The following is a 27,104-nucleotide window of genomic DNA, read 5'->3' on the forward strand; positions in this document are numbered from 1 at the left end:
ATACGATGCCAACATTTTCATGTGGTAACTGGGCTGTCAAAAAAGGAGAGGAAAAAGAAAAGCGAATCAGAAATCGTACAAGGCCTCTGGGGACTAAATGTTTCAGACAATCAGTCTAAATTACTACTGTAAACATATCGGGTTAAACATCCACTCAAAACATACCAGTAGATTTTTTTCCCGCTCTCTTTAATGGAAAAATGCATGACCCCCGTCACCTCTCTCTCAGAACTCCGGTCTCTTGAGATAGGGAATATTAAAGAGGCTAATGTGACTAGAGGGCTCTGGGCTGTCCTTGCAGGGCTGCCTGCTTGTGAATGTCCATTTATAACCAGATTGGTCCAAATAAGCAGAGGAAGCAAGAGCTGCACTTTCCCACAGTGCTGCAGGAGGCCAACACGACTTCCCCTTTATAGTTCATGACTGCATGGAAACTGCACTCCCACTAAGAGCTCACAGAATGGGCAGACTGGTGGACCGTGGCAGCCCAGATAACACAACTTGACCAACACTGAATCTGATTAGCCGACTTGAAACCAACCATGCACGCTGATAGTGGCAACGCTGGACAGAGTCATGGAAAGACTCAGTGCATCAGCCTGAAAATTAGATTCCCACCACACAAGTGATAAATGCATCAGTGTTTACTCTGTCGCCACACGATAATGGTTAAAAGCTGCTAGGGTCCTTTATTTGATTTTCAGATAGAGAAATTCATCATCTGCTGTCTCTGTTGTGTGCATTGTTTAATGTGTATGTGTTGGTCCTATAGTGTGTTGGTCCTATAGACTGTTTTTAAGGCTCAAGTTTTGTGTTTTGGTTATTGCCATGTTGGATTTTTGGAGCCAGGAGTGACCATATTTGGTCAAGAGGGTGAAGATAACCCTAATTCTAGCTGCTAGCTTGTTTAGCATAGTGCATTTACAGCTATGGTTAACTTTGAAAACACTAATGCTAATGCTAAGTTTTGCTAATGAAAAACAAACTTACAACCATTACAACAAAAGGCACAAACCAGAAAAACTTTTAGTGCAACTTAATGGCAAAGCAGACCTTTTTTAGCCGACCAAAACATGACAAGTAACGTTCATGAAGTGTAAACACAATGAAATACCAACAGCTATGGATAAGCCATTACCTTGTGACTCTGGGGTTACACCATGATTACGTTTTTTTCACCAAAGTTGTTGCCGTGACAGCAACTTGACGACGATTGGCATCCACCTGTCACCAAAAGCGGCAGAACTTTAAGCCTTTATAACGTTTAAAAGGTTGCAAGGGTGAGTTAATTCAACTCCAGGTGTCATTAACAGGAAAATTAGCTATAGAGACCAAAACCGTGTTTTGTACCAGGCTGTAAATACGTTTATTTCTGCTGTAAAGTTGGTCATTTTATCATGGGTGTCTCTGAGGACTGATCCTTTTATCGGGTCAGCCTCAAGTGGTCACTTAAGAAACTGCAGTTTTTGGCACTTCTGCGTTTTCTTCATTGTTTAGTCCCAGAGGCAGCAGCTTGGTTTGTTCCTACACAGAAAATATTTTTTTTAACATGGGGTTAATAGTCTAACACAACAGTTTTCAAATGATGTGCTGCAGCACATTGGTGTGCCGTGATACCAATCCAGGTGTGCCGCAGGATTTTGTTATAACCACACATTATTATTGTGATATTTAACTGGGCCTATAAAAAAGGTTATCAATTAATTTTTAATTGACTGTATGTACTGACTCTATTTCCTAATAAAGCGCCAATCTCTGGCTAAAAATGTAATTTAATTTAATTTAATTTAATTCAATTAAAAAATCCTTTTAGTATGTGACACATCAAAAGCCCTGATTGGCAGCCAGTGTGAGATAACATTTAAAAGGAGAAAGCTGTGAGTGTACTTTACTGTACGGAGCAAATTATAACTAAGCACCAGTGAAGACGACCTACCTCCGAAAGAAAGGAGAAAAAACTGCCAGTGGACAGTATCACAAAAGCGACCTGTCTTATTTCTTTCTTATTTCCATTGTCTTATGTTGTGATAAGAGTGATAACACACGTCATAGGAGCTATTGTGCCCAGATATAAATACAGGTGTGCTTTGAGATTCTTGGACACAAAAAGTTTGAAAACCGCTGATCTAACAATCAATTAAATTAATTTTAAATATCATTATCATTATCCTTGTGTGCTTGTATCATAAGTTTACAGTCCAGTCCCTTTTACCTACTTACTCCAGGTAATCAAATCTGTCTGCCACCTGCTACCACCCAGTTGCGCCAGCAAGCCTGTGTGACCTCCACATCAGTCCAACTCACGTTCCCTACACAACATCACTCCTCTCAGTCTCCTCATCTGCATGCCTTTGTCTTTGAACCTCCCTTTGTGCTTTTTTTTTTCCAGCAGCAGGTCCGTTTTGTGGGTATCTTATTTCTTATGCTGCAGCTTGAAGCCTGTGGTCGGTCTGTGACGTTTTTGTTCTGGTTTTTAAAACTTCTGTAGCCATACACTCTGGAGGTTGTGACCCCTGTATATGTGTGAGTGACAGGAAGGAACGGAGTCCTTTAAGAGGATTTACTGTGAATTAGCACGCTGATTTGATGCTCTTTTTCATCGTGCTGTGTTCCGGCGAGAGCAGACTGCTCTGGGGCCCGTACAGATGGGCAGATTGCATTTCAGCCGCTCTTTAAAAAGGCATACGCGCGACGGATATATCTCGGCAATGTCATTGGTCAACTGTCACATCTGTCAGCTGTATTCTTTTGAAGCTGAATTTTCAGAATATGTATGTTCAAACACTTCACATTAATGCCCTCTGTTTACAAACTCATGGTATTTTAACTTCACAGGCAGCAATCACTCACTCAGTATGTCAAGGGTGGTTGGTTTGGCCACATTTGATATCCTCAGAGTAAAGTAGGCAGTGAAAAACAGCACCAAAGTAATCTTTCTTGTGTTTTCACATTTTCCTCAAGTTCAGATCGGATAGAAGGGCACAATGGTTGCTGGCAAAGTGAGCCAGCTCTCTCTCTAATCAGTTTGGAGGGCAGCTGTGTAGCAAAGACTCAACAGTTACCATCCAGCTGGCTCAGACTCTGGGAACCAGCGAGAAAGGCTAAGATGCACTTTACACCATTACGAGCCTATGCACGGTCTCTATCTCTCCCTCCTATTTTTCTTTCTGGCTCACTCTCCTCTGCCTCTCTTTCTCTTTCACACACACAAAAACACAGCGAGATCACACCAAATTGCACTAAGTTTTTGACTTTTACCCCCTGGTTAAACTATAATCTGTGGTTCTGTTCCAGGCCTTCTTCCAGCATTTACAGCGTCATGTGGTTCAGGATTCCCACATTACAGAGAGCTGCATGTGGTGTGGGCTGCATGTTCCGTTTCCTGCAGATTAACTCTGTATGCCTCCCCCTTTACTGTGACAGACTGAATCAATCTAATGTAAATAAGCATTCCCAACTTTCAACAAGCCTATGGCCCACGTAAACCAAAAGCCCCCCTTGACTGAAAGTGAGAGAATTCCACCAGGAGATCTAAACTTCCCTCTCTCCCAGATCTCAAGCTTGCCTTCCCACAGACACCCCAGGCTCAATGACTTTGACTTCCCACATTTAAGAGTAACTAAAAAAAGCATCTTCAAATTGCAACCATAAGTCGTCTTTTTTTTTCTCCTCCCACACATACGCACACAAATACACGTATACACACACACGCACACTCTTAACAATCCTAATGGGGGTCCTAAACACTGGGAAAAGTCAATTCTCCAGTGAAAAAATTAGTCGTATTTCACCTGTCATTCTCTCCATTGACAGCACTCTGAGAAAGGCCAGCAATGTTGTTCTGTGGGATGCATACTGAGCTGGAGCTTACAGTGAGAAAACAAGTGGACTGGGGAGGGATGAAGAAAGAGAAAGAAAAAGAGAGTATAGAGAAGGAGCGTCCTGGCTGACTGCACAAAGGGGTCAGAGGTCTGTTCCCGGAGGATATGTGAGTTTGACTCCTCCACAGAATGAAATAGAGCCACTTAGTGAAATCACTTCCTGTCAGTGTTTACAGGGTGGTAAGATCTTGGGCAAGTGTGGCACAGCAGGAGAGAAGAAGCTGGACTTGTGCTTGAATAAACACTCGGCAAAGTTGGGCTATCATTGTACAAGCAATTCATTTCACTGTGTAAATGTACCTTATACAGATATAGTGGAGTAACTTACCCATTGTAAATGTATCCACAGTGCAAGCTTTATCTTGCTGAGGGAGTTTTTTAAGGCTTGATGGTGCAGTATGGAACTTGATCTCTGTGAGATAGTCTGACAGTTTATCTTTCACACTCATCCCAGCACAGAGAGAAGGAATGGAGTGCGATAGGTGTGTTATTGTTGCATTTTCAGCGAAACCATGCTGGCCCATTCATGAGGCCTCCCTGATAAAGCTGACATCAGAAAGACTGCACTACAACCGCAGTCTTATCTTATGTACCATGTAGTAGGCCCACATCAGGGTTCATGGAAGCGTGTACAAGCTTTAATGTGAGAAGTGTCAGGGTCAGGTCTGGAAGCTGAGTATACATCACCAGGAGACATTACAGAGTGTAGGAGGAGGAGGAGGAGGAGGAAGAGGAGGAGGAGGAGGAAGACTTCATGGTCAACAGCAAGGGCAACGTGCAGCTGGATACTCTCAGAGATTCAGACAAACAAAATATGCAGTGGTGAAGTGAATCTAAATGCATTTACTCAAGCACTGTACTTCAATACAAATTTATTCATATTTTATTTTTATATATATATTTATTCATTTTAACTCTGTTTTTATTGAGCTGTAGAATAAAGAATAACAGGCACAGACATAAAACAAAATGGGTCAGAGGGGTGCTGTTTAACATCACCTAATGGTTATATGATTGTAGAGCGCTAAAGGTTGCTCTATTTAACAGCTGCACAGAGCAAGTGTACATCAAGTTGTGTCTTCACAGGAAACATCTCCCTGTTTCAGTACATGACTGTGTGACAATAGGGATATTACATAAAAAAGGTGACAGTATCCAGGAAGAGGTGAGTCCACACTGATGTCCAGATGTCCAAGGGAAGGGTACAACAGACACGGCACTCAAGAGTAATGCACAATAGGTCAAGCTCATGCCTGTCCATCCGCTTCCACATAGTTCACATTGGCCTCAGTTCAAATTCAGAGGGAGTTCATTGTCCTGAAAGCAGCAGACCTGTACACATACATCCTGAAACATACCTCTCATAATCCAACACTTTTACATTTACACAGATGCAAAAAAAGGCAAGAAAGGAAACTAATTTAAATGAAAACTCTTGTTAATCCCCCACTGCATTAAGATGTGGTAACTACTTCATCAAACACTTGAAAGTGTATCCCTACAAAGTCTCAAGGAAATAGTCAGCCTTTCCATACTGTAAATTTCCTTTACAATCCCTATCCACTCTGATTTTGTAGGGGCTTCTTGAATCATCATTTCCTGGTTATGGGTTGTTTTTACTGGCTGTGAGCCTAACTTGGAGAAACTCCAACACAAATGAGTCAGAAATGCTGTTTTTTTTATTTTATACTCTACCACATTTATCTGACAGCTTTAGTTAGGTCCAGCATGATCAGCTACAACAGTAAAATGCTTCTTCACATTAATGCATCAGTAACATTCCTGCAATATAATATAATAGTAGCCTATAAAACACACAGGGGGCAATTTTGAGATTTTTTTTAACTTGTGTTCTAAGTATATTTTGTTAATACTTACTATGATAAATTGAGAGCATATTAGGATATGGTTCTCATTGGAAGGAGCTGAGCTGGTGATAATTCCATAAACTGCTTATCAACAGCAGCAGTGCTGACAGAACTGACAATTTTAACCAGGGGAGAAATTTAGGGTGGGCACCACAATGTCATTTGATATCAGCAGTTACCATTTATTTTGAAGTACAGTGAATTTTCGACAGAGGTTTTATTTTGAAGTGCTGTTTCCTGCTTTAGAGTGAGTGACAGAAACAACAAACAAGCTTGACGACATGGCCAAACCCTGAACATATTAAAGTATGCAGACCTTGAACCGATGCCTAAGGAGAAATCTCTGACCCCATGTCTGGAGCAGTTGGGAATCACTGGTATACAGAACTTTTAACCCCTCCATTTACAACGCAGGACTTTAACTTTTATGCAGAAGCATTTTTATATTTTAGATTTATATGAACATTTGCCACTTTTATGAAAGGTATACTATGCAGGATTGTCGATTACTGTGTGTAAGCATGCTCACCAGCAAAAGCAAAAGTCAAATTCAATCGCAGATGCAATGTCGTTGGGCGTTTTGCCTCACTATATTTGTGTTTTTCCAATGCTGTGTCTGTTGGATTGACACGCCCATAAACATCCTGAGCACAGACAATAGGGAGAAATTAAGAAAATACAGGCAGAGGGCAGAGTCTCTGCAGAAAAATACACCGATGCGAACCTCTAGTGGTTAATAAGTGGTTAGTACATACATTGTTTTTCAGGAAAATCCAGCATCGTATACCTTTAAATACAGGGTGGACCATGAGTGGGCAGCTGACAGCCACAACAGTGATGTAAAGTAATGAAACATGTGAATGGAAAACCTGTTAAAACTGAAATTGGCACAAAAATAACCTGAAATGAACAGGCTACAACACATTTACCAACCACATGAAAGCCTCTGAGAGTCATAAGCGGCATCTCATCATCAACTCCAGGGTGAGAAAGTGGGCCCTTTGCTGGACATTTGTGTTTATGAGTCCCATTGGAAATATTCTGTCAGAGCTTGTAGCTACAGAGGAACTGTCACCAGCCCCAATAGCAGTCAGTCACACACCACTGCTGCTGAAAGCCCCTCGTCTCATCGGGCTGACAGTTTAAAACACACAACTCTATGAGGGTCCTAGTCAAACAGAAATATTTAATAAAGTCTGTCATGGTCCATAACTCGCAGTTCAAATGGACCTTAGTGACCCTTTCATTTTTCTACCTTCAGACATAAATGCTAAGCTGTGTTGTGATGACATAAGAGACCATAAGAGGAAAAGAAATGATGAGGTATAAAGAATTCTCCCTCGTTTTATTTTTATGTTTTATATCTTTTATGGTTGTGCAGCTCAGTAGAAAAGAGCAAATGCAGAAGTCTCTTGTTAAAACTGCCAGTAATCACCCAACATTTTGAGGACAGCAAATAAATATGCCAAGAAGAGTTATATGACCCTGTTTAAAAGAATAATAAAGCAGTCTTCGTAGCTGTCACTACAATAGTGGTAGGAAAACAAAGTCATCGTTTAAAAAAATGTGGGGCCCACAAAGCATTTCCATGTCCTTGAAGCGTGTTAATGTTAGCAGACGAGTCAAAAGCTATTAATTACAAAAACAAAAAACGTTTTTGCTTTGAGTGTGTACTTGCGCTTTGTCCCCTCATGCTGTACTTCATGTGTATGCTTTTGCGTCATTCAGAGAGAGAAAAAAAAATCTCAACAGAAACTCAGGTTATAACCTCACTCTTGGCCCTCTGCAGTGGGGTTGTGAGAGAGAGGTTTCTTTCCCCAGGGTCTCTCCCACGCCATCTCCCCCATTCCCCTCCTCTGTATATGAGAATAACCATAAATCACAGCCAGCTTCGACCAGTACAGAATGAGAAGCTCTTTCTCTGTTTCGCTAACAGGGCTCAGTGGTGTTGCAGAATAGACACACCTTTTGCAATAGGCTACAGATATGGAAGTTGAGTCATAGCAGCAGCAGTGCTCTGGGGTAAGGCTCAAAAGTACCGAATGCAAGACATGATTGTTCAGGCAACAGTCACACACACTCAGGCACGCAGACACACTCACACACCTCCTCCTTTTCTCCCTGACTTAAAGGCCAAAAACAACTATACACGTCTCTCTCTTGGGCTTCATTAGATGGAAAACATAAAAGATAAATAAATGAACAAACCCCAAAATTGTTGTGCTTGCGTGGGAGAGTTCAAAATGTACCAAAATAGTCTTTCGTAAGGCCAGAGGAATGAGGGTCTGCATCGTTTCACCATACAAGGGCCTGTTCACTGTACCCTGCCGAAATCCCTCCATCAACCACATTCACCACAGTGACCAGTCTGCTGTGGGTTCCGCACATTTCTTTGTCCTTTGTTCTGTGACATTCTCTCATGTATGTACGAACGCTTAAAGGGATACTTTGCCGATTTTCAACCTGCTTTGTATCAATAACAATGTGGGTAGTAGCGGTAGTATCTCCCTGCTCATCTGTCTGCGATGGATTTTCGCTGGTTTTAGAGCTGTTGCTTGAACTACAGATTGCAATTCTGCATTTTTGTATGCCCGCCAACACAGACACAAAGACTATAGAAACAGATCAACCATCTTGGATTTTTGGGAGCCAGAAGTGACCGTTTTTGGGTGAGAGGCTGGAGCTGTGGGGGAGTGAGGGGTGGATCTGACGGAGAAACCGAGGACTTCACATGAAGTTAGTGGCAGACAGACTCAAAGCAGCCCGCCCTTAAGTCTTAATAAAATGTAAAGTTTATAAAAACTCACCTCTGTAGAGTTGTCATAAAGGAGAAAATTAGCTATAGTGACCAAAACCGTTTTTGATGCCAGACTGTAAAAAAAGTAAAAAACAGTGAAATATGTCTTTGAATGCACACACAGCCACAATTATGGGGGGCGACTTTTCTTCTGCACTTTCAAAGTGTGTATCTGCATTCAGTGCATATGTTCCTGGGTTCCACTGGGCGATGTGGCTCCTGGCAGTCTGGTTGGGATGAAACATGTTCCTGTTTCCACATGCACATGCTGTGTAACAAACATGCAGACACGCACACACGCACACATGCTCAGAGGGAAACATAGAGAAGAAGACATCACTTGGGCAGATAGACAAATAGCAGCAGGTTGCGCATGGTATCAGTTTCTTGATAGCAGGAATAAGTCTTTAAGGAGTAATGTGAGAAGTCATTTGACTCCACGGAAGCAGGAGGGAAAGAGCCCTTTACATTTGTGGCCAGAGACTCACACAAGCTAGACATTTGGACAATAGAATGACTCATAGACACACAAACAAGTACACACTGATCAAGTCCAGACACACTTGCTTTCGTCACTTCAATCTTGCTGTGGTGTCGCTCCAACCACCTACATTATGTGGACACACTTCTGAGGCTCCACTGCTTTGCTGATTTCTGTTCGCATATGTGTATATACTGTATGTGTGTTTCTGTGTGTGCACATGCATGTCTGTAAAACCTTGAGTATGTGTGTCAGTAATTCAATATGTCTATGATGTCAACACTGTCGCAAACATCATCAGCTCACTATGATTGCAGTGTTTATTCTGTCATTGGCCAACAGATGGATCCAAGTGATACAAAAGCATATACAGTTGGAGCCAACTGAAATACTTGTCTGGCTCAAGAGAGTCAGTAGGGATAATCCCGTGTTCCTAGACCCTCTGACCTGCAGACGTTTAGTAGTGTTGGCACGTAGCTGGAGCTGTCAGCCCAGCATCTATGGAAGATCTGTGTTTAATTTGCAAAAGCGGACTTTGCCAGAATACAGAGAGAATAAGAGGAGAGAGGGAGCAGGGGGGAAATGAAGCCAGTACTTTTGTCTGTGTGTCTGAGTGTCGAGCGGAACTGCGTCTCTGAACTCTATCGCGGGTAATAAGGCTGAGGCTGGGCTTTTCCAAACTGTGTGCATGTGACAGACAGAGCCATTTTGAACCTTCCAGTGGTTCTGTGTGTCAGCTGTGGAAAGAGTTGTGCAAGTGCTTATATGTTTTATTATGTGGGTGTACACGAGGGTGTGTGAAGGAGGGGGGGGGGATTACTGTGAAACTGAGTAGTTAATAGTCCGTGTTTGTCTGCAGATTACTCTGGCACGGGCCTGGGCCCACAGGCCTGGGAGAATCCATCGCTCTCCAAGATTACCCAAATGTGAGCACAGCCAATCTCAAACAGCTATGGTACCCAATCATGGAGAGTTGCTTGTCACAAAACCGCGCGTAGTACAAGACAGAACAACTTATCCTCACTGACGCTTTCTTTGTAGAAATTGTTGTTTTACTCTCAGTTGCTCCGTTTGTGTGTCCAGACTTGTGCAAGGGGGTGTGTAGAGCCGGTAAATTGGGGGATGACGGTGACAGGTAACGGTGATTTCTGTCAGGTTTTTCTGGTTTTACTCAGTGACTGGGACAGTCAAGCTGAGGCCTGCCCTCTTCCCTCCAGCCTGGGAACCAAAGCAGTGATGCCTGCTTACCTAAGTGCCTGGCTGCTCTCGCTGGGAGCTGTTCCCATCCCACTCATCTGTTTATTATTTTCCTGTGAGGGCTTGTGTTGTAAAAAGAGAAAGGGAGGGGGGGTGGAGGTCAAGATGGAGGGAATATTCTCACATGTTTCATTGACAATACCTCTAGAGACTTGGATAGTGGGTTTTTGAATATGAGCAACACATAAATACATCTGAGGGGAACTGGAAAACATTTTGGTCAAGTCCCTGCAATGTTCGTGTAATAGTAAGTCCTTGATTTTACTAGGCTAGTCATTTTGTGAGGTGCCGCTTTCTGCTCCACTGGTTGGTTTGCTTTATGTCAGGAACAAAACATAGGACACTAACCTCAGGCAACAAGACACAGAAAACAGAGCTATAAAAAAGAAGTGTTAAAAACAAAAAAAAAAGGACATACACACTGTACATAATAGACATGCAAGAATATCCGTGCTTACATCATGTCCTCTTTGAACTCTAGCGCATTTCGGCTGCAGGTTTGAACACCTAGTTTCACCTGACTGAGCAAACATTACTCATCTGATGAGGCACTTACTTACACTCCTCAAGATGCAGGTGTAAAACCCATACACTGCTGATAACTTCCCCTGTCTCAAACACACATGCAGTTGTGTTCTATCAGAATGAGCACAAAAAGAATTGTGCAGCTAGCTGTGTAGCCAGTTGTTTCCACTGCTGCCCTGAGGGTTTCTGGATAAAGCTGTAACATCAGCTGTGGGTATTGTGTGCTGCAGAGAGTGGGCACTGGGTACATCTGACCTCCGACCTTCCCACAGCCTCAGGAGGAGAAGCCTTTTTAGTGAGAAAGGGAAGACCCTCTTGCTGGTCCCACATGGTTCTCCCAAAGTCACATTCCAAGGGATGCTTTTCCCACCATGGACCAAACACATCATTCTGTTCTTTCCTGGAAAAAATCCAAGGAAGTGGGCGATCACATGAGTGGGGTCCTGCCCAGTACTCATGGCAGACCTGACCTTCAGCAAATGTCACAGTTAGGCCATTCTCTACAGGTCAGGGGAAATATGGAGAGGGCCTGGATCTGGGAGAAAGGTCTGCTCTCTCTGATTCTATTAAAAATGTTTTCATTTTCAGCTGTATTCATTACTAAATTCCAAGACATGGTATGCATACCGTGACACGGGTAAAAGTATACTATGTGTTGATATTTATACAGCAAATTCAAGTGTGCATATATGTTGATTTTCTAGGGGAATGACAGTTAAAGAGTGTAGGAATGTACAACCCAGTCTCACTCCAAAGTTGTCAAAATCAGGCGCTTGGGCAGCGACTGGAGGTGTCAGACACTGACAAAAAAATGCTGTCCTTTAACGTCGGCATGATACGTGGCTGGTCCCTGTTATACTTTAATGACGCTGTCAGGGGGAAACGTGGCAGGACAAGAATGAAATTTAAAGCGCCGAAGGTCAAAGGGGGGCAGGTGGGACGGGTGGTGGATGGGTCCAACAAACACTGACTTTCAACTGGGAGGGCAGTGTTCACGTCCCGTAAGATTCTAAAGTCAAACCCTGTTCTTTTTTCCTAAACCCAACCACTTGCGTCAGTTGTTGGAGGGGGCAAAAGTCATTTAGTGTTGCTGTACTGACGTAGTGCGTTTATTTTGAAAGAGACTGTATGTAAACGGTAAATTGCCTGTGAAAACTGAAGTTTATTTTGAAAGAAGACAATGCATGTAACAGAAATGACTTAACACAGCATCCCAGAACATCAACAACCAACACATCCAGAGTACCTTTCATGCCACATCTGGTCATGGAAGGTCCATGACCAAACATCGATATGTGACTAGGTCAGAGTGAGAATGCATTGGAATGTAATGATGAAGTTACTCTGAAAAAAGAGAGATATATGATTGCTGTTTACACAAACTTTGACCATGTTTCACAATTTGCTTAATTTACCATGACAAGACGAAATGTTCTCTCAAGAATATTTATCAACATGTGGCCTTACAGAATTTATCATTTTGTCTTTGAAGGAGCTTTGCTTATTTGTCTGAACCATCTTTCCACTACGCAACAAGAGTGGCATCGCTGGCATGCTTCTTTAGTGCCATTTTTGGATCGAGTCATTTCAAAAAATACAAAATGATACAGCAGTAATTTAAGGACTCTAATGAAAAAATGAAAAATAAAAATAAAAATGTCCTCCGGGTTGGACTTTACCTATTTTAGGAGCAGTGGGCAGTGGCAGTTAAGCACTTGGGTACCAATTCAAGTTCTGTGGCCAGTAGCAGTTCAGGGCAATGACAGGAGCTCTCATATTACCTAATATACATGTTTTTTTTTAGGGTGGTTGGAAACTGGAGGAACCAGAGAAAACAGAGGAAAACACGGGAGGAACATGGATACTCCACACAGAAAGGCCTCAGTCGGTCCCAGTGTGTTGTTGTGTATTTATATATATATATACATTTTAAGGTTTGAATATATTTCAGTAAGGTATTTGTAATATATTGATGTCTTAAGCATTGTTTGGACTGAAAGTAAATCTAAGTTCTGAACAGAATAGCCTGTGTAAACACGTAGAGTGTGCTGTAGTTACTGTTTTGCTGGTGGCTGAGCTTGTTTGAGTAAAGTAATCACAGATTTTCAGAGAAGTGGTCAGTGAATGAAAAGTGATCCACAGTTTTGAAAATGGCAATTAGTATTGAGAAATAACCAACTGTGAGACAGATTCATACATTGCACGAAAAGGAAGACGATAGGAGCTTTCTTTTTACTGTCTACTTCTTCTTTTTTTATTTCTTTAGAATTGTTCACATACATTTCCAAAATAAGGCTCCAAACACAACCAAAAGATGCACAACACAGTCAATGCATCTCTCTCAGTATGAAACAGTAGCCGGCATTCTCATGTGTATTATAATAAAACAAAGGTGAGTTTTTGAGATGTACTGTTCATTTTACATGCACTTTTTTTTTTATCTTTACCCTTTTAAATCTTGCTTAACGTTTCCTTGTTATACAACACTGTACTGTATGCAGAATAATTAGATATTAGATAAAAACATCATGTCCCTCCTCCTCCTCTTATTGCCTCTGCAGCAACAACATCCAGTTAGAGCAGAGGAGTCTCTAACGCAGCTGTCAGTCATGTCAGTCACTTCATGAAATGCGGTCAAACTGTCAAACTAGTCCGCGCTGATCAAATATGAATCAGGATTTTGTTACTGCATCTCCTATTTCTCACCTCAGATGTTTTCAAAAACAAATGTCAGTGTGAAAACATTTGAGCTGGGAAACAGGCAGTACAGTACCAGTATCTTGATTCATATTTCATCAGTGCTGCCTAGTTTGACAGTTTGACTGCACTTCACGATCAAGGACTGACATGATGGACAGCTGTGTTAGAGACTCCTCTGCTGTGAGCGGTTGTTTTCATTCACATGCTGTGGTGCCGTTAGAAGCAATACGAGAAGGCAGATGAGTATGATTTTTATTACAGATTATCTGTCCCATGTACTACTATGTGGATGTTGTGACAGTTTCAGCAAATATGACAAAAGGTAATTTTTTTTGATAAAAGTTACCAGCTACAGCTTTAAAATGAAAGGACAAATGTTCAGTACAGTCAACAAAGAACATGCTGTGGGTTGATTTCTTGTGAGATCCAGTGACAGCACAGAGAACCTGGAGTGACGTATCCAGCTCTGGAGAGAGCCCACATCAATATGACCACATCCCTCCATTGCCTGAAGAGCAGGCATGTGTGCAAAGGGTTGGCAGTCGTACACTTTCCAATGCTGAAAAGAGCTCCTCTATAGGATTCAGAAGTGCAGGCCCAGTGGCACATATAGTACTGTGTTGTGGTGAACTTTGGAGTCCCTTCCAACTGAACAGAATATTTGATTTCTGAATGTTTAATGTAAAAAAGTGACATATATAATTACAAACTGAGTGCAAGCAAATAAAGGTGTTTGTAGTTTTTCATTGAATTCAGGTTTCAGGGATTTTGTCTCAGGTTTCAAATTCTGGACTTAATAATCATCCCCTTTTTTCTCTGAAATGTATCATGAGCTTATATCCATGTTTTTGTCGCACATAATGGTGGTTTGGATCTGGAAGTGGGCGGTATAGTGTGTGTATGTGTCTCTTTTACATAAGGAAACTGTAATCTTGAACATATTCAGGATGTGACCACCCCCGTATTCATCAGGAATCCAGCACAAGTCTTCCCCCTTAGGGATTCTCTTTACATCGCAACACTTCCCCTCAGGCAACCGAAACCAGGCTGTGTACAGACAAGCAGAGTTAATGTATGCCAGGCCTCGGTGTCAGTGCCTCAGGGAGAGAGAGACACACCATCTAGATGAGTAGATTAGATAGAAGGAAGATGAAAGGGAGAAAACAAATCAGAGGCCAAGGTGGGAGGAAGAGGTCCAGAGAGATTTACGGTGTGGTGTGATTTTCTTTCTACTGCACATGCACACACACACTAATAAATAAGCATTTGGGGAGAGGGGATCTAAAACACAGAAGTGAAAATGAATCGAGGAGGGAGAAAATAGAATCTAATTTGCAGTGTTAGTTAATAAGAGACGGCCTGAGAGAGAGGGAGGGATGGAGGGTGAGAGGGAGAGCAGCCAAATGACAGAGGCGTGTTTGTGTTCTGATTAGGCCGAGCCAAATGGAGGCGGCTCACCAATGGAGATAACCAACAAAGACATCTCTTCACTGGGGACAAATCTACGAACATCTTTTCACGGTCAATAGACAGAGGCATTCTTTTGTTTTGAAGAAGGAAAAAAAAATCAGTCTTGGTGGATCCATGAATGCAGCACAAAGTTTACCGTTCATCCGCTCTTGAATCGAACTTGAACAAAATGTGTACTGGTTGTGGAGTTTGGGGGCATAAAAGTGATTACAAGAGCCATTTTCATCACTCCTTGCGCTTAAGCAAGCCCCTACTTGAAGCTATGTTATCATGACGTTCTGATGGAGTAAAAATTTGTAACGTCTATTCACTCTCACCCTGGCTGCCAAGATATGATGCACTCAAGCTGAATAAACAATGATGTGGGCTCTTTTGGGCTAAGACAGGCTTCCTGGCATGGGTGTGCCCGCACCCTGTTTGGTTTCTCATCTTTATGGTTGGAGACAGTGAATAGATCAGATCCATGGCAGTGCTGATGGGGTCCAGAGCGAGGTTTTCTCTCTGGCAGGGAAGTAAGGTTGGGACGCAGCCAGGGTTGCCAGGCAAGGACAAACTTCAATACTGATAGACTCTTTGATGAGGTCACTGTCTATCACACAAAAACTAACTGTCTCTGTGACTTTACTATCTATCTATCTATCTATCTATCTATCTATCTATCTATCTATCTATCTATCTATCTATCTATCTATCTGACTGTTTGTCTGTCTGTCTGTCATTGCTCCTCTCTAGTGTTTGCCTGTCTGACTCATACACACATCCGCATAAACACTCACTAAACTCACTCAGGCGCCGCCAGAGGCATAAGAGAAAAACACAGCCATCCTTGGGAAACAAATTAAAAGGATAATCATCCCTTGAATGAAAATATTCCCTCCTTGGTGTCGGTCGAACCAGAAAAGCATATGCTAGATTCCCAGACGTCTAATTACACCATTGAATGAGAGAAACAACTGATCCATGGTGGAAGAGGTTAGAAACCCAAAGAAAGATGATATGTTACAGGAAGAAATGTCAGTGCACAGGATGGTGAGAAAAGTGTAATTTGTTTGTTCGAGTTTCTCATTTGTTTATCTGCTTTTTTTTCCTGTGCATCTACATCAGCAGTTTACCCGTCAGACTCCCCTTGTGACATATTACACCAATCTTAACTCATTGTCCACAACAAACACAAGAGCATGGTGTTACCCCAGCTCAGGTTACATCATCTCTAAGCCCAGCACAATCAACCACCATCCCCTTGCTTGACAATTATAATGCTTGTACACAGAATGAACCCTCTAATCACGGAGTTTCACAGTCATTGGAACTGGTAGTTTTGAGAGAGTGAACGGAGCGGAACAAAACGATACGGTAGTGGGCAAACTGCAGTCTGGAAATTCCTGCTGGATTGTTTATGCTCGGGAAGAGCAGTAGGGAAAGGGGACAACGCTAATGCTGTAATGGTAGCGACAATAGTGGTTCTGTGTCTGTAAAACAATGTGCATGACTGGCCAGCTAGAGTCAAGATTCTTTTTGATTTATGTTCTGACCTCCGAACGATCCTGAGTCCAAACAAGCAGCTCGACTCAGAAAGAGAGAGATGATGACCCCCCCCTCTCCATGTGTGAATAAACAAGTGACCCACGTTGGGTCCGTGAGAGGTCACTGCACAGCGGAGTTATGGAGATGGACAGAGGAGAGGGCAGACAGACAGTGGGCCTCAGAGAGTGAGTGAGAAGGGAGGAGAAAGGGAATGGACAGAGAAGGAGAGATAGACGTTGTGTGTTTGTTTCTCCCTGTGGCCTCTGCTGCCCTAATGGACCCGGCCGCCACAGGCCAGCCACAGGGCAACTTGGGCTTCTCCTGTTTTGACTATATAAAGATTGATAGCTCCCCTCAGACCCCAGATCAGCTTTATGGATATTGATACGTCCCAAGTGGCTACATCACATAAAGCCATGTTAAATGTTGACTGGCCTCCACCTTTTCTTCAGCTTTCATCTGTCTTGTTATGCCTTGAATATATTCCTGATCCACAGATCAAGTCGTATGGCAGCTCTGTCACGCTATTCAGCATTACTCAGGATGGATCCTTCATAGTGAGGATGACAGAAACAGACAAGTGAAGCCTAATCTTGATCCATCCTGACCTGGGATCAGGCTGAAGCACCCTGTCTAGACATGAGCGCCACTTAATGCCAGCATCTCACAGCACCCAGACCTCTTTCTTTCTTTTGCGTCCTCTGCATCACACTTTGCTTTTCTTTCCCATTTTCACAATTCAGTTCTCATAATTTTCTGACCTCCGCAGCTCCCTTCTATGTTTGATCCCTGACTCCTTAGTCTGTCTCATCATCAGTCTCTGAGTCAAGCTTAGGTGTGGTTTTCTGGTGATGATGACAGTGAAAGGAGGATGCGGTAAAAGTGCTGAACTAGCAATGAACCAGCGGCACCAGGGGAGGCAGACAGATTTCAAAGAATGTATCCTACAAACATGCCAAAGATAACTTTTGAGGTTCCCCCTTTTTTCCTTCTCTCTACTCATCACTGCCTAAAAATGCAAGTGGCTTGTTTGTCAGCACACAGCAAGGGTACATAAAGGCAGAGCCTGTGCATGTTTATTGGCTCAGTAATTGTGACAGGGTTACAATTAAGGGAAGACCTAACCATGTCACGCTGCCCTCATTATACTGCAATTACATTCTTGGTTGTGAAACAAAGGTACACAACAATGGTTTGATAAGACCTCTTGTTTAATGAGACTTTTCTGTAACTCCTGTGTTCATTCAATTAGTAAACAGGTCTTCCATTCAAGCCTGGGCACCCCAATTCTCATCTCCCCAAATGCAACACACCCCCACCCCTTGCTGCCCCCCCCTCGAAACACCCCCACCCACCCCCTGCCCTTAGCCTTCAGCGTCCTACATTGGGTCTTGGCATCCCCCTGAACATTCAAGACACACAGACTCCTCCCCCAACCTCCTACCCCCTTCCCCTCCACCTTCCCCCTGCACACACACCCATTTGATTGTGATTGACAGCATCTTTGTTCCATTGTGCGGAGCTGTCGCCTCTGATGAAGACACACACACAGAGCCGAGGCGCTGCACTCATTGTACACTGCGCAGAAACTACAGGTCTGCAACCAGTTGCACTGTCCTTTGATAATGAGCTCCATGCAATCAGTGAGTGTAACCAGCCTGGGCTTAGCCAAGTCTGGCAGGATGGGATGGGACGGTGTGTGTGTGTGCAGACGGGACAAACCAGGCCAGAGTGCAGCCATCTCCCAGTGTGGACCAGGGGGTCCCGGCCCTACAGGCTGAGGGGGCCAGCTGGAGATGGAGGCTCCGGGCTGCGCAATGTGTCTGAGGAGGCCGTCATTAGGGTTCACCCCTCCTCAGGGATGGGAACCAGGTCACATTCTCTCACACGGCACAAAGCAGGGTGTGTGTGTGTGTGTGTGTGTGTGTGTGTGTGTGAGAGGTGGGGGTTCAAGGGAGGGGTTTTGATGGGGAACAGGCCATGACCTCTTTATATCCATCAACAGATCACTAACTTGGCCCATAGACATGCTCATACAACACTTTCACACACGCACACACACACGCATGCATGCAAACACATGCTAATGTGTTTGCGTATGTGCACAGACAGAAACACACAGATGCATATGCAAAAACAAGTCTGTGCTCTGCAAGAGGCACCATGTGTCCTCACCTGAATGAGACAGCTTAAAATCTCTGTTGGCCGAGATGCATTTTTTTTTTACATGAAACATTTGTTCAGTGCCGACCACTAAGGAATATCTGTCTTTTCAAATTAACCATCCCAAATTATCAGTATGGATTGATGCCGACTATCAGGACCATGTAAGGAAATTTCACTTCAAGCATCAGTGTGCACAGACTACTTTCAAGCAGACGTGTACGTGGTGTCAAACTGTGGAATTCTCCACAGAATAATTTAAAAGGTTGTATGAATTTTTTTTCAGTTCAAGAAAATGTATAAAGAAAGAATATATGAAGTTGTCAGGTAATCTATCACACTAGTTCCTGGTGAGTTATTGTGTATGGCTTCTTTTTCTTGGTTGTTACAGTAAGTAACTGTAATTAACAGATACAGGGGCAGGCAAAATAAGATTTTTTTCTTCTTTCTGCTCCTTTTTGGTCATGGAATGTGTGATTACAGTTATGTTTTGATTGTGGATCTGATTAAATGATACTGATCTACTGCATTATGAAGCAGGTGATATTACAAATCCATTGTATGAAACAAATATGTTAATGAGGAACACGATGGCCAGTGTAGGCTATGTAAGATTTTAACTACTCAATTATATTGCATCTCTCAGGCCAACAAGGCCAAATTCCTTTATACTCCAGCTCGAGCTCTGCTCACTGATGAGCCTGTGTAATCCACAGGTTGGTGGACAGGGGAAAAAACAGTAAAATACTGCCCCCTCTTGATGCCAACAGAGTCTTGCAGACAGAGAGAAAACCCCTTGCAGAACTTTTACAGTAGTATCAAGAACACATATTATGCAAAATGGTCACATTTTCTTATTGATGTCATTAAAAAAACTCATAAGAGTAAATCAGAATTCTGTTTATTTTTAAATCAAGATGCTAGATTAAAAATATCTGACCCACCCCTTCACAAACCTTGAAAAACATTCAGTTTATCAAAAGATTAAAAATATGATTTAACAGCAGTTATGACCATGAGAACACTATGCTCAGGCAAACATGAAATTAAGGGCACATCACATTAAAGCAGATATATTCTTTCTGTCTTTGTCATACATGTTATAACTCGGTGAGCCTAAGTGTATAATCATCTAGGCTACAAGTTATAGCATTACAATTTCTCTATATTTTAATTGTCTCTCTGTGTAACTGAGTTTGTGCTTTGATTTCTGTCCATGGGGCTCGTATCTCATGTCCTGTCTGTAAGTTCTCATTAAAATGATATAGACATCTAACCTCTATATAACCGAGCTATATCTGGCTAAGGCGAGGCCTCAGCTTTATAGTATGTATGTACAATAATCCAATGTGTGAGTTGTCTGTGTTTACATGTCAGTACATGAGGTCATCCTGCATTCAACATCTCTGAGACAAACTTGTGCAACTGTGCATGTTGTCTGGCAAAGCTTATCATGGTAGTGTCTTTGAACTAAAAGGCACCTCCTCTCTTCGGGGTTACTGGCTCTAGACTACCTGCTTAGGCCCAAAACCTCAGGAAAAAGGCAGTAGGAACTGGGTGGGGTTCAACAAACTGGGATGGTTAAGGGCAGGATTGGACGCCCTCTTCAGTTAGGTGAGATGGTGCGTCTGCGCAGGCAGCTGCACGTCAGGCACTTGAGGATGCTCATGGTGATGTGCATGAGAGGGCCGAAATTGAATAGTAGGTTGTAGAAGGTGTTGACAGACAGGCCACCAGTCTCATCTGCATATTTTAAGGCCACAATGGGAGTGTAGAGGCTGTTGGTCAGATTCCTGAAGCGAGGGCTGCTTGACTCAATAACCTTTTTAGTGCACTGGAGAGATAAGAAACAACAGGAAGTCATTGCTTTGTAGGCTGACTCAATGTTTGTACCAGTTAGGGATCAGACACACACAAAATTGATTCTCCCTTACTTTGGCTATGTCCTCTGGTGTCTGGCCCATGGCTTCAAATATATCTATGGATGATGGCAGGTAAACGTCTTTAAAATAACGAACTGTGTCGGCGTCTACTCCTGGATACTCCATCTTGGCCACATCCTCCATCATCTTTGTCTCAAACTCAGTGTGCACTGGGCCAGGCTCAATCATGGACAACCTGTGCGGGGAGTCAGATGTGGAAAAGGTCAGTGAGGGAGTATGTGTGGTACAAAGCAAAGACAAACGCGGAGGAAGAACAAAGGAAAGAGGGTAATCTACCGGATATTGAACTTCATCAGTTGCACGGCCATACTCTCACAGAAACCTTCCATGGCAAACTTAGAGGCAGTGTAAACATCATTGAACACCACTCCTGAACCAACAAAAGAGAGAGATAAAGCACTGCGTCACTTCATTGTGTTATCAAATATCACAGTACTCAATTAAAAGCAGATGTGAATCAAACATCGTTTACACATAAAGGCCTAAGATATTGAAATCAACCAAGTAACAGATATTGATCACATTGAACAACACAAGCGTTATCAACTTCTCAGACAGTCTTTAACTTGTTCTGGTAAACTCCACCCATTTGGCACTCTATGAAAGCAAGTAAGAGACATAAGCATTTGAATTTTAAAGCCACTGAATACTTAATACTGATTAAAACACCACTGGATTCAAAGCACTGGAATATTTTACTTTGAAAACCATGTATCTAAATGTATTTGTTCTCACCTCTTTGAAATGAAATCTGATATTTCATCATTTGCAATTTCAAAAGCTGAATATGAACTTATATTTTTTATGTTCACAAATCAAGTTTCAGAATTTTAATATATACATAAAAGAAAAACATCAAATATTGACATCCAGGCTGCCGAGGACACAGACTGGCAATTGTGCCAGAATGTTTTTTACCAATCAAATTTGAATGATGTTCTATTACATCAAGTAGTAAATTAAAATTAGATGTGTGTAAGCATATTTTCATTTTTATTTCTTCTTAATTTATGTTTTTTGGATAAGTTTATGATTTACAAGTGTGAGTTTTGTGTCCAGACGGCATATGTGTAACACCTTTATTTATCTGTGTTCTTTAAAAGAAAACCTAATAAAAACTACAACAATGAGTACAACAAATAAAACCAGCTACAGTGTTTTCATTCAGCATTCAAAAAGTGCAGTTTCATTAGCTAGTTTAGAATTTCTGAATTCTTCTGTCTACAAAAGTCTTAAAAACAAGTATTTTTCTTACAGTTGTTTAGAGTTGTAAGTATCTTCACCTGTGTTCTTGGATCAGATTTAATTGGATTACAGATTTTTTTTGCATTGTTAAATCCTCACAGATCATACCCTGAAGCCCCATAACACTGCTCATGACCAAGATGTGTCCGGAGCGCCTCTTTTTCATGTCTGGCATCACTTCCTTGATCATGCGAACAACGCCAAAGAAGTTGGTCTCAAATACTCTTTTCATCTCCTCGATGCTGATGCTCTCCAGGGGTCCCAGCAGGCCCACACCTGCATTGTTGACTGACAGGAAACACACAGATGCAGAGATGACACATGGCTTATATTTCCAAGATTGCCACTAGAGAAACAGTTTAGATATTGTTGATTTAATATGACGTATAGCTGTATTGTTAGATCTTGTGTTTGCAGATGATACTACTGGATATTGCCACCAGATGTCAGTGTGTGACAATAGCACAGAGGTGTGATGTAACAGCAGCCCATGTTGAAGGGCCTCTGGGTCTTGAGTTATTAGGTGAAGAGGGATGTAACTTGGATTTAGAGTGAGATGGAGGCAGGTTTATAAATAGAGCCTTTATCCAGACTAAAGATTTAAACACAAAGAACTGATAAGAGTCACCTATTCACAAGTAACTAATCTAGCAACATTCAATTAACCAAATTTCCATAATATCACTTTTTATAAGGTTTAGTGATTGATGGAGCAATTGATCCACACCAAGGTCCCAATTACTAATATACTGCTGGGATTTCTGGGTTTCAAAATACATTGTCTGCTTTGTTTTAGCTCTAAAGAACAAGCAATAGAAAGTGGCATGGGCAGACAGAGTTGCAGACTCAGCTCAAGCTATATTTTACACACTCAGGATATCAGTGTGGTGGTCCTTTCTGTTTTGGTACAGAATCTATCTGCCCACTGGAATTTCAAGACTCTTCCAATCTCCTCCCCCCACCTACTCTTTATGTCAACTGCTAAACCACGGAGGAAAGTGCTACATGAGACTGACCACCAAAAACATTTCAGTTGCTTCAAAAACTCTGTCCTAAAGTCGTGATATTATTTCAGAAATGACACTGTACTGTGACTGTTTGCTTTTACTCCTACTGACAGAGCTGATAGATGTGTACTTTTAGTGTCTCTCAGAAAAGTATGACATTACTGTTGGTGTTAAAAACATGTGACTGTCACTGGAAGGGTCAGGGTTAGTGTTCTGTCTATTTGGGAATCACTATAAGAAACTGAATAAGGTCCATGGGTGGGTTATAAGGCAATGGGCCCCTGGGCAAGGACCTGACATAGGCTCCACAATCACACAGACTGTATTGTTGTTTAGCCTCTTTGTAGACATAACGCATCTCTCCGTGGTTTTGTGTGTCTTTAAGGTCATTCTGTGTCTCTTAGTGTTGTGTCTCTGGTTGATTTGCCCTATACTGTAGTTACACTGTCTCTCTTTGTAGTCTCTGTGTGGTCATTTTGCATCTGTTTGTAGTATGTGGTAATTTTGTGTCTCTTTATGGTCATGTTGTCAGTCTTTGTGGTTGTTTGCCCCCTTTTCATAGTCATTTTGAGTCTCTGTTTTTTTGCGGCTGTTTTGCATCTCTGTGTAGTCATTTTGTGTCTTTTAGTGTTACTTTGTAGTTGTTTTATGTCTCTTTGTGTCACTCTGTAGTCTCTTTGTGTCACTTTGTAGTCATTTTGTGTCTCTTTGTGCCACTCTGTAGTCGTTCGGTGTCACTTTGTAGTCGTTTTGTGTCACTTTGTAGTTGTTTTGTGTCTCTTTGTGGTTATTTTGTGTCTCTACCTGGTCGGTATGTGTCTCTTCAGCTTAGATTTTGCAGGTGAAGGCCAATAGAGTCACTAGGCCTGTGCCAGGTAGGCCTGATCAGGGTCATGTAATACATTATGCATTATACTAAAACTAGTTATCAACTGTTATTATTTATAAATAACTAATAAAAGAAACAAAATGGGGCGTCAGTGGCTTAGTGGTAGAGTTCTTGCACATACAGTGGAAAGATCATGTGCATTCAAAGCTGGGGAAGGTGTCAAAGAAGGCCTCGTTCCAGGTGTGTTCCACTCACTCAGGATATCAATATGGCGGTCCTTGACATTGTTGATGCACTGCTTGACTGACTCGTCGCTGCACACGTCTAGTGGAAGCAGCATCAAGGTCTTGCCATATGCATCTCCTGCTGCCTCCACCAGTTTGTCCTTCTTCTTCAGGTCCCGCATGGTGGCAATGACTGATAGAGAGAGGTGGAGAAGTGGAAAATATTATTTTACTTGTATAATGTGGCTTCAGACTTTACAAAATATTGGAAAATGGTTCGTTAGAGTTGCACAGTAGCCAAACTTGGAACCAGAGCGCTCCAAATGATCAGTATCAAGATGACTTTTTTTGGAGTCAATTTTTGTCCATTTGTTTTTAAAATCATGAATCATTACTTTCTGTTGTCAAAAAACCCAACAACTCTTAACCCATTGTCCCAATGATGAGGTGACGCACAGGAAACCTCTGATCTATGAGGCACCACTTAACGACTTCCTTAACACGAACACAGACAAACACGGAGTTGTGACAGAGTCAGACGTGTGGGTCAGAGTTCCCAGTAATGACCTCGCCAGTCAGTTTACACAACATAGAATTGATTTCCTCTGAACTTTACACGCTGGGCCACATTAACCCACATACAGCACAGGAATCTATCATGGACAGTGACAGCAGCTATCAGCTCACTGTTGACTTGGCTTCCTCCATGTTGTGTGTTGTGCTAACACTTTGCTGACTGACATTATCTAGCAGAGAAAAGAGAGACAGTGCTGTTGCACAATAGCAATCTGTGGGAGTAAACAACCTCTTCCTCGCACATTCATCTGAATCTACCTGTTGCCCTCGGCAGATAAAGGCAAACCCTCACCTGATTCTTGTCTGAACAGAGACAAGGTTGGATAAGTAAGATTAAAAGAGGGTTTGCTGTGCTGTGGGAGGTTTGCATTGCCTTGCAGTGTTACTGATGTAACATTTCACGATATCTAATAATGAAACTAGGTGCATTTCTTGAGAATGTTGCTTTGTTCGTGTAATGCAACTTGTCTTTGTAAGTACATACTTAATGGGGTCTCATAATTAAGTCTAATCTTATGATTCGAGAACTGTGTGTCCATGAAGCAACAAAGATATTTATGTGTTGGTTGAGAAGTGAACAAGAGTTCCATTGTTCTTCTGGCTCCTGCAGGAATTACTCTTGGGCTGCTTAAACATTCTTAAATGAACCACATTGCATTGCGCACACAGAGGAGTCTTTCGGGGGAGTTTCTCTTGAGTTTGGTGCATGCTACTGCGACTAATTATTACTTTATGCACAATGCAATATTTAATCTCTGTTGGATTTCCTACAGACCCTGAGAAAAGAGCAGATCAGCTTCATTGCTCACAGGTGGCATTAGTGAAATCAGGTCACATTGTGAAAAAAAAAATCTGCTTAAACCAGCGTTATGGGAGCTGTTAATCACTTTTTCTTTGCTCATCTGTTTCACAGTTATAAATCCCATCAGATCTCGATGCCCCCTTGATGGCTACAGTGGCAAAACGGAGCAGCTTGGCTAACTTGAGTTTACTATTTTACACTATTAAAATCATAGGTTTCACTGTGAACTCACTGACTGTAGGCCCACAGCCAAATAAACTCCATAGAGTCACATCTAACAACAAGGGGAGGGGGTCTTGAGGGCCAACTCTTACCAACTGGGGCTGTGGGGGTGGGAAGGTGGGTGAATGTAATTCTGTCTGAAGCTCCATGACACGGAAAGGTTTTGGATCTTCCATTCCTGGAGTGACATTAATGATGGCTGGGAAGCAGGAGAGGAGACGCACAGACCAACAATGTCAAAGTGGGACACCCTAACTCCACTGTGCACCAATGAAGACTTCAAACAAGGCCCTTGCTTTAGAGTGAACCCTCGCTTGTACAGGTCTCAAACTTTGTCCCCCTTTCAACACTCGCTCCAGTGAGGGAACTATAGGCACATTAGACACGGCACTAAACCGGAGCAGGCGGTCTACAATTCACTGCGATAAAAGGGGGCTTTGTGCTGGAGAAGTCACTTGAAAGAGAACTGACAAGACTCCTTTTATGATTCCGCCTGGAAAGCGGCATCCTTGCAGAGCCCTACCCTGGAAACTGCGCTTTCAGATGATAATTGTTAAACCAAATGGGGCGACTGAATCCCACTCTTTACAAAAGGATATGGATCCGATATCACTAGGTTTAGCTATTCCAGTGGCCACCACACCAAATCACTTCTTTGCGTTAAGACGGAGAGTTGCGCATGAAACTCAACCGAACTTTGTGCGTAAAGGAGGGTTGGTGCAACAGCAGAGCGTTGCAGGGAAAAGTAAACACGGAATAGGTTAAGCGAACCACACTAGGCTATTATAGGCTTGCTACTAATAGGTCCGATCAAAGAAAACAATGTAGAAGAAAGCGCATTTACCATGGTAACGCTTCTTTTCATCTTTGGCCAGCGTGACGGCGATTCGTAACCCGATGCCGGAGGAGCAGCCGGTGATCAGCACAACTTTCTGCCCGCTGTTCGCCATGATTTGTCCGGATAGGCGCTGTGTTTTTCAGCGGTCCTCTGCTCTGGATGGTCGCTGCCGAGGGGAGCTACCGATCACCGGACTTTAAAAAACTAAAGCGGATCATACAGCCACCGCAGCCATGTGAGCTTCTAATTCAGTCACATGTTCAATAAAATCAGTAACCGAAAAAAGGACGTGGCATTGCAAACACCCCTCGCAGACAAGACTTTTAACTTGATAGGTGCCGCCTGCCCTGAAAATGAAGTTAATTCCTTTAAAATGTGTGTGGCCGTGCATGCGCGCACGTGCGTGTTGGAGAGGGGGCAGTGCTTATTTGATTTCTGAGCTGGTGACCCCAACAACAAACAACTGTGAGATTCATACAGTGGTCACATGATGTTTTGCTCATACCTGATAGCATCTCTCTTTCATAACAGTTATTATCTTTAAAAGGACTCATTAGACGTTTTACCACGGTATATGTTACAGTAGCTTTTCCAACTGTTTCTCTTTTATTTTTTTATAATTAAATTAAACAAAATTAGATTAGTTAATTACGTTTTTTCCTTTTTTTTTTTTTTTTTAAAAAAAAAAAGATAAATATTTGGGTTGCGCATATAATTTCATAACAAATCCTATCCGTTATTATTATTATTAT

At 42.3% G+C, this 27,104-nt stretch overlaps 1 protein-coding gene across 1 annotated transcript; it reads right to left on the reverse strand.

Annotated features, from left to right (window-relative positions):
* Window positions 1-19,551: 19,551 nt before the first annotated feature.
* Window positions 19,552-26,763, reverse strand: rdh8a (retinol dehydrogenase 8a). Its single transcript, XM_049561995.1, has 6 exons — window positions 26,359-26,763; window positions 23,946-24,107; window positions 21,963-22,142; window positions 20,886-20,979; window positions 20,601-20,784; window positions 19,552-20,500 (listed from the first exon to the last, which is right to left on the reverse strand). The coding sequence occupies exons 1-6, from the start codon at window positions 26,462-26,464 to the stop codon at window positions 20,273-20,275; spliced, it is 954 nt and encodes a 317-aa protein (XP_049417952.1). The 5' UTR covers window positions 26,465-26,763; the 3' UTR covers window positions 19,552-20,272.
* Window positions 26,764-27,104: the final 341 nt, after the last annotated feature.

Source organism: Epinephelus fuscoguttatus, linkage group LG19 (assembly GCF_011397635.1).
Source record: "Epinephelus fuscoguttatus linkage group LG19, E.fuscoguttatus.final_Chr_v1".
Lineage (NCBI taxonomy): Eukaryota > Metazoa > Chordata > Actinopteri > Perciformes > Serranidae > Epinephelus > Epinephelus fuscoguttatus.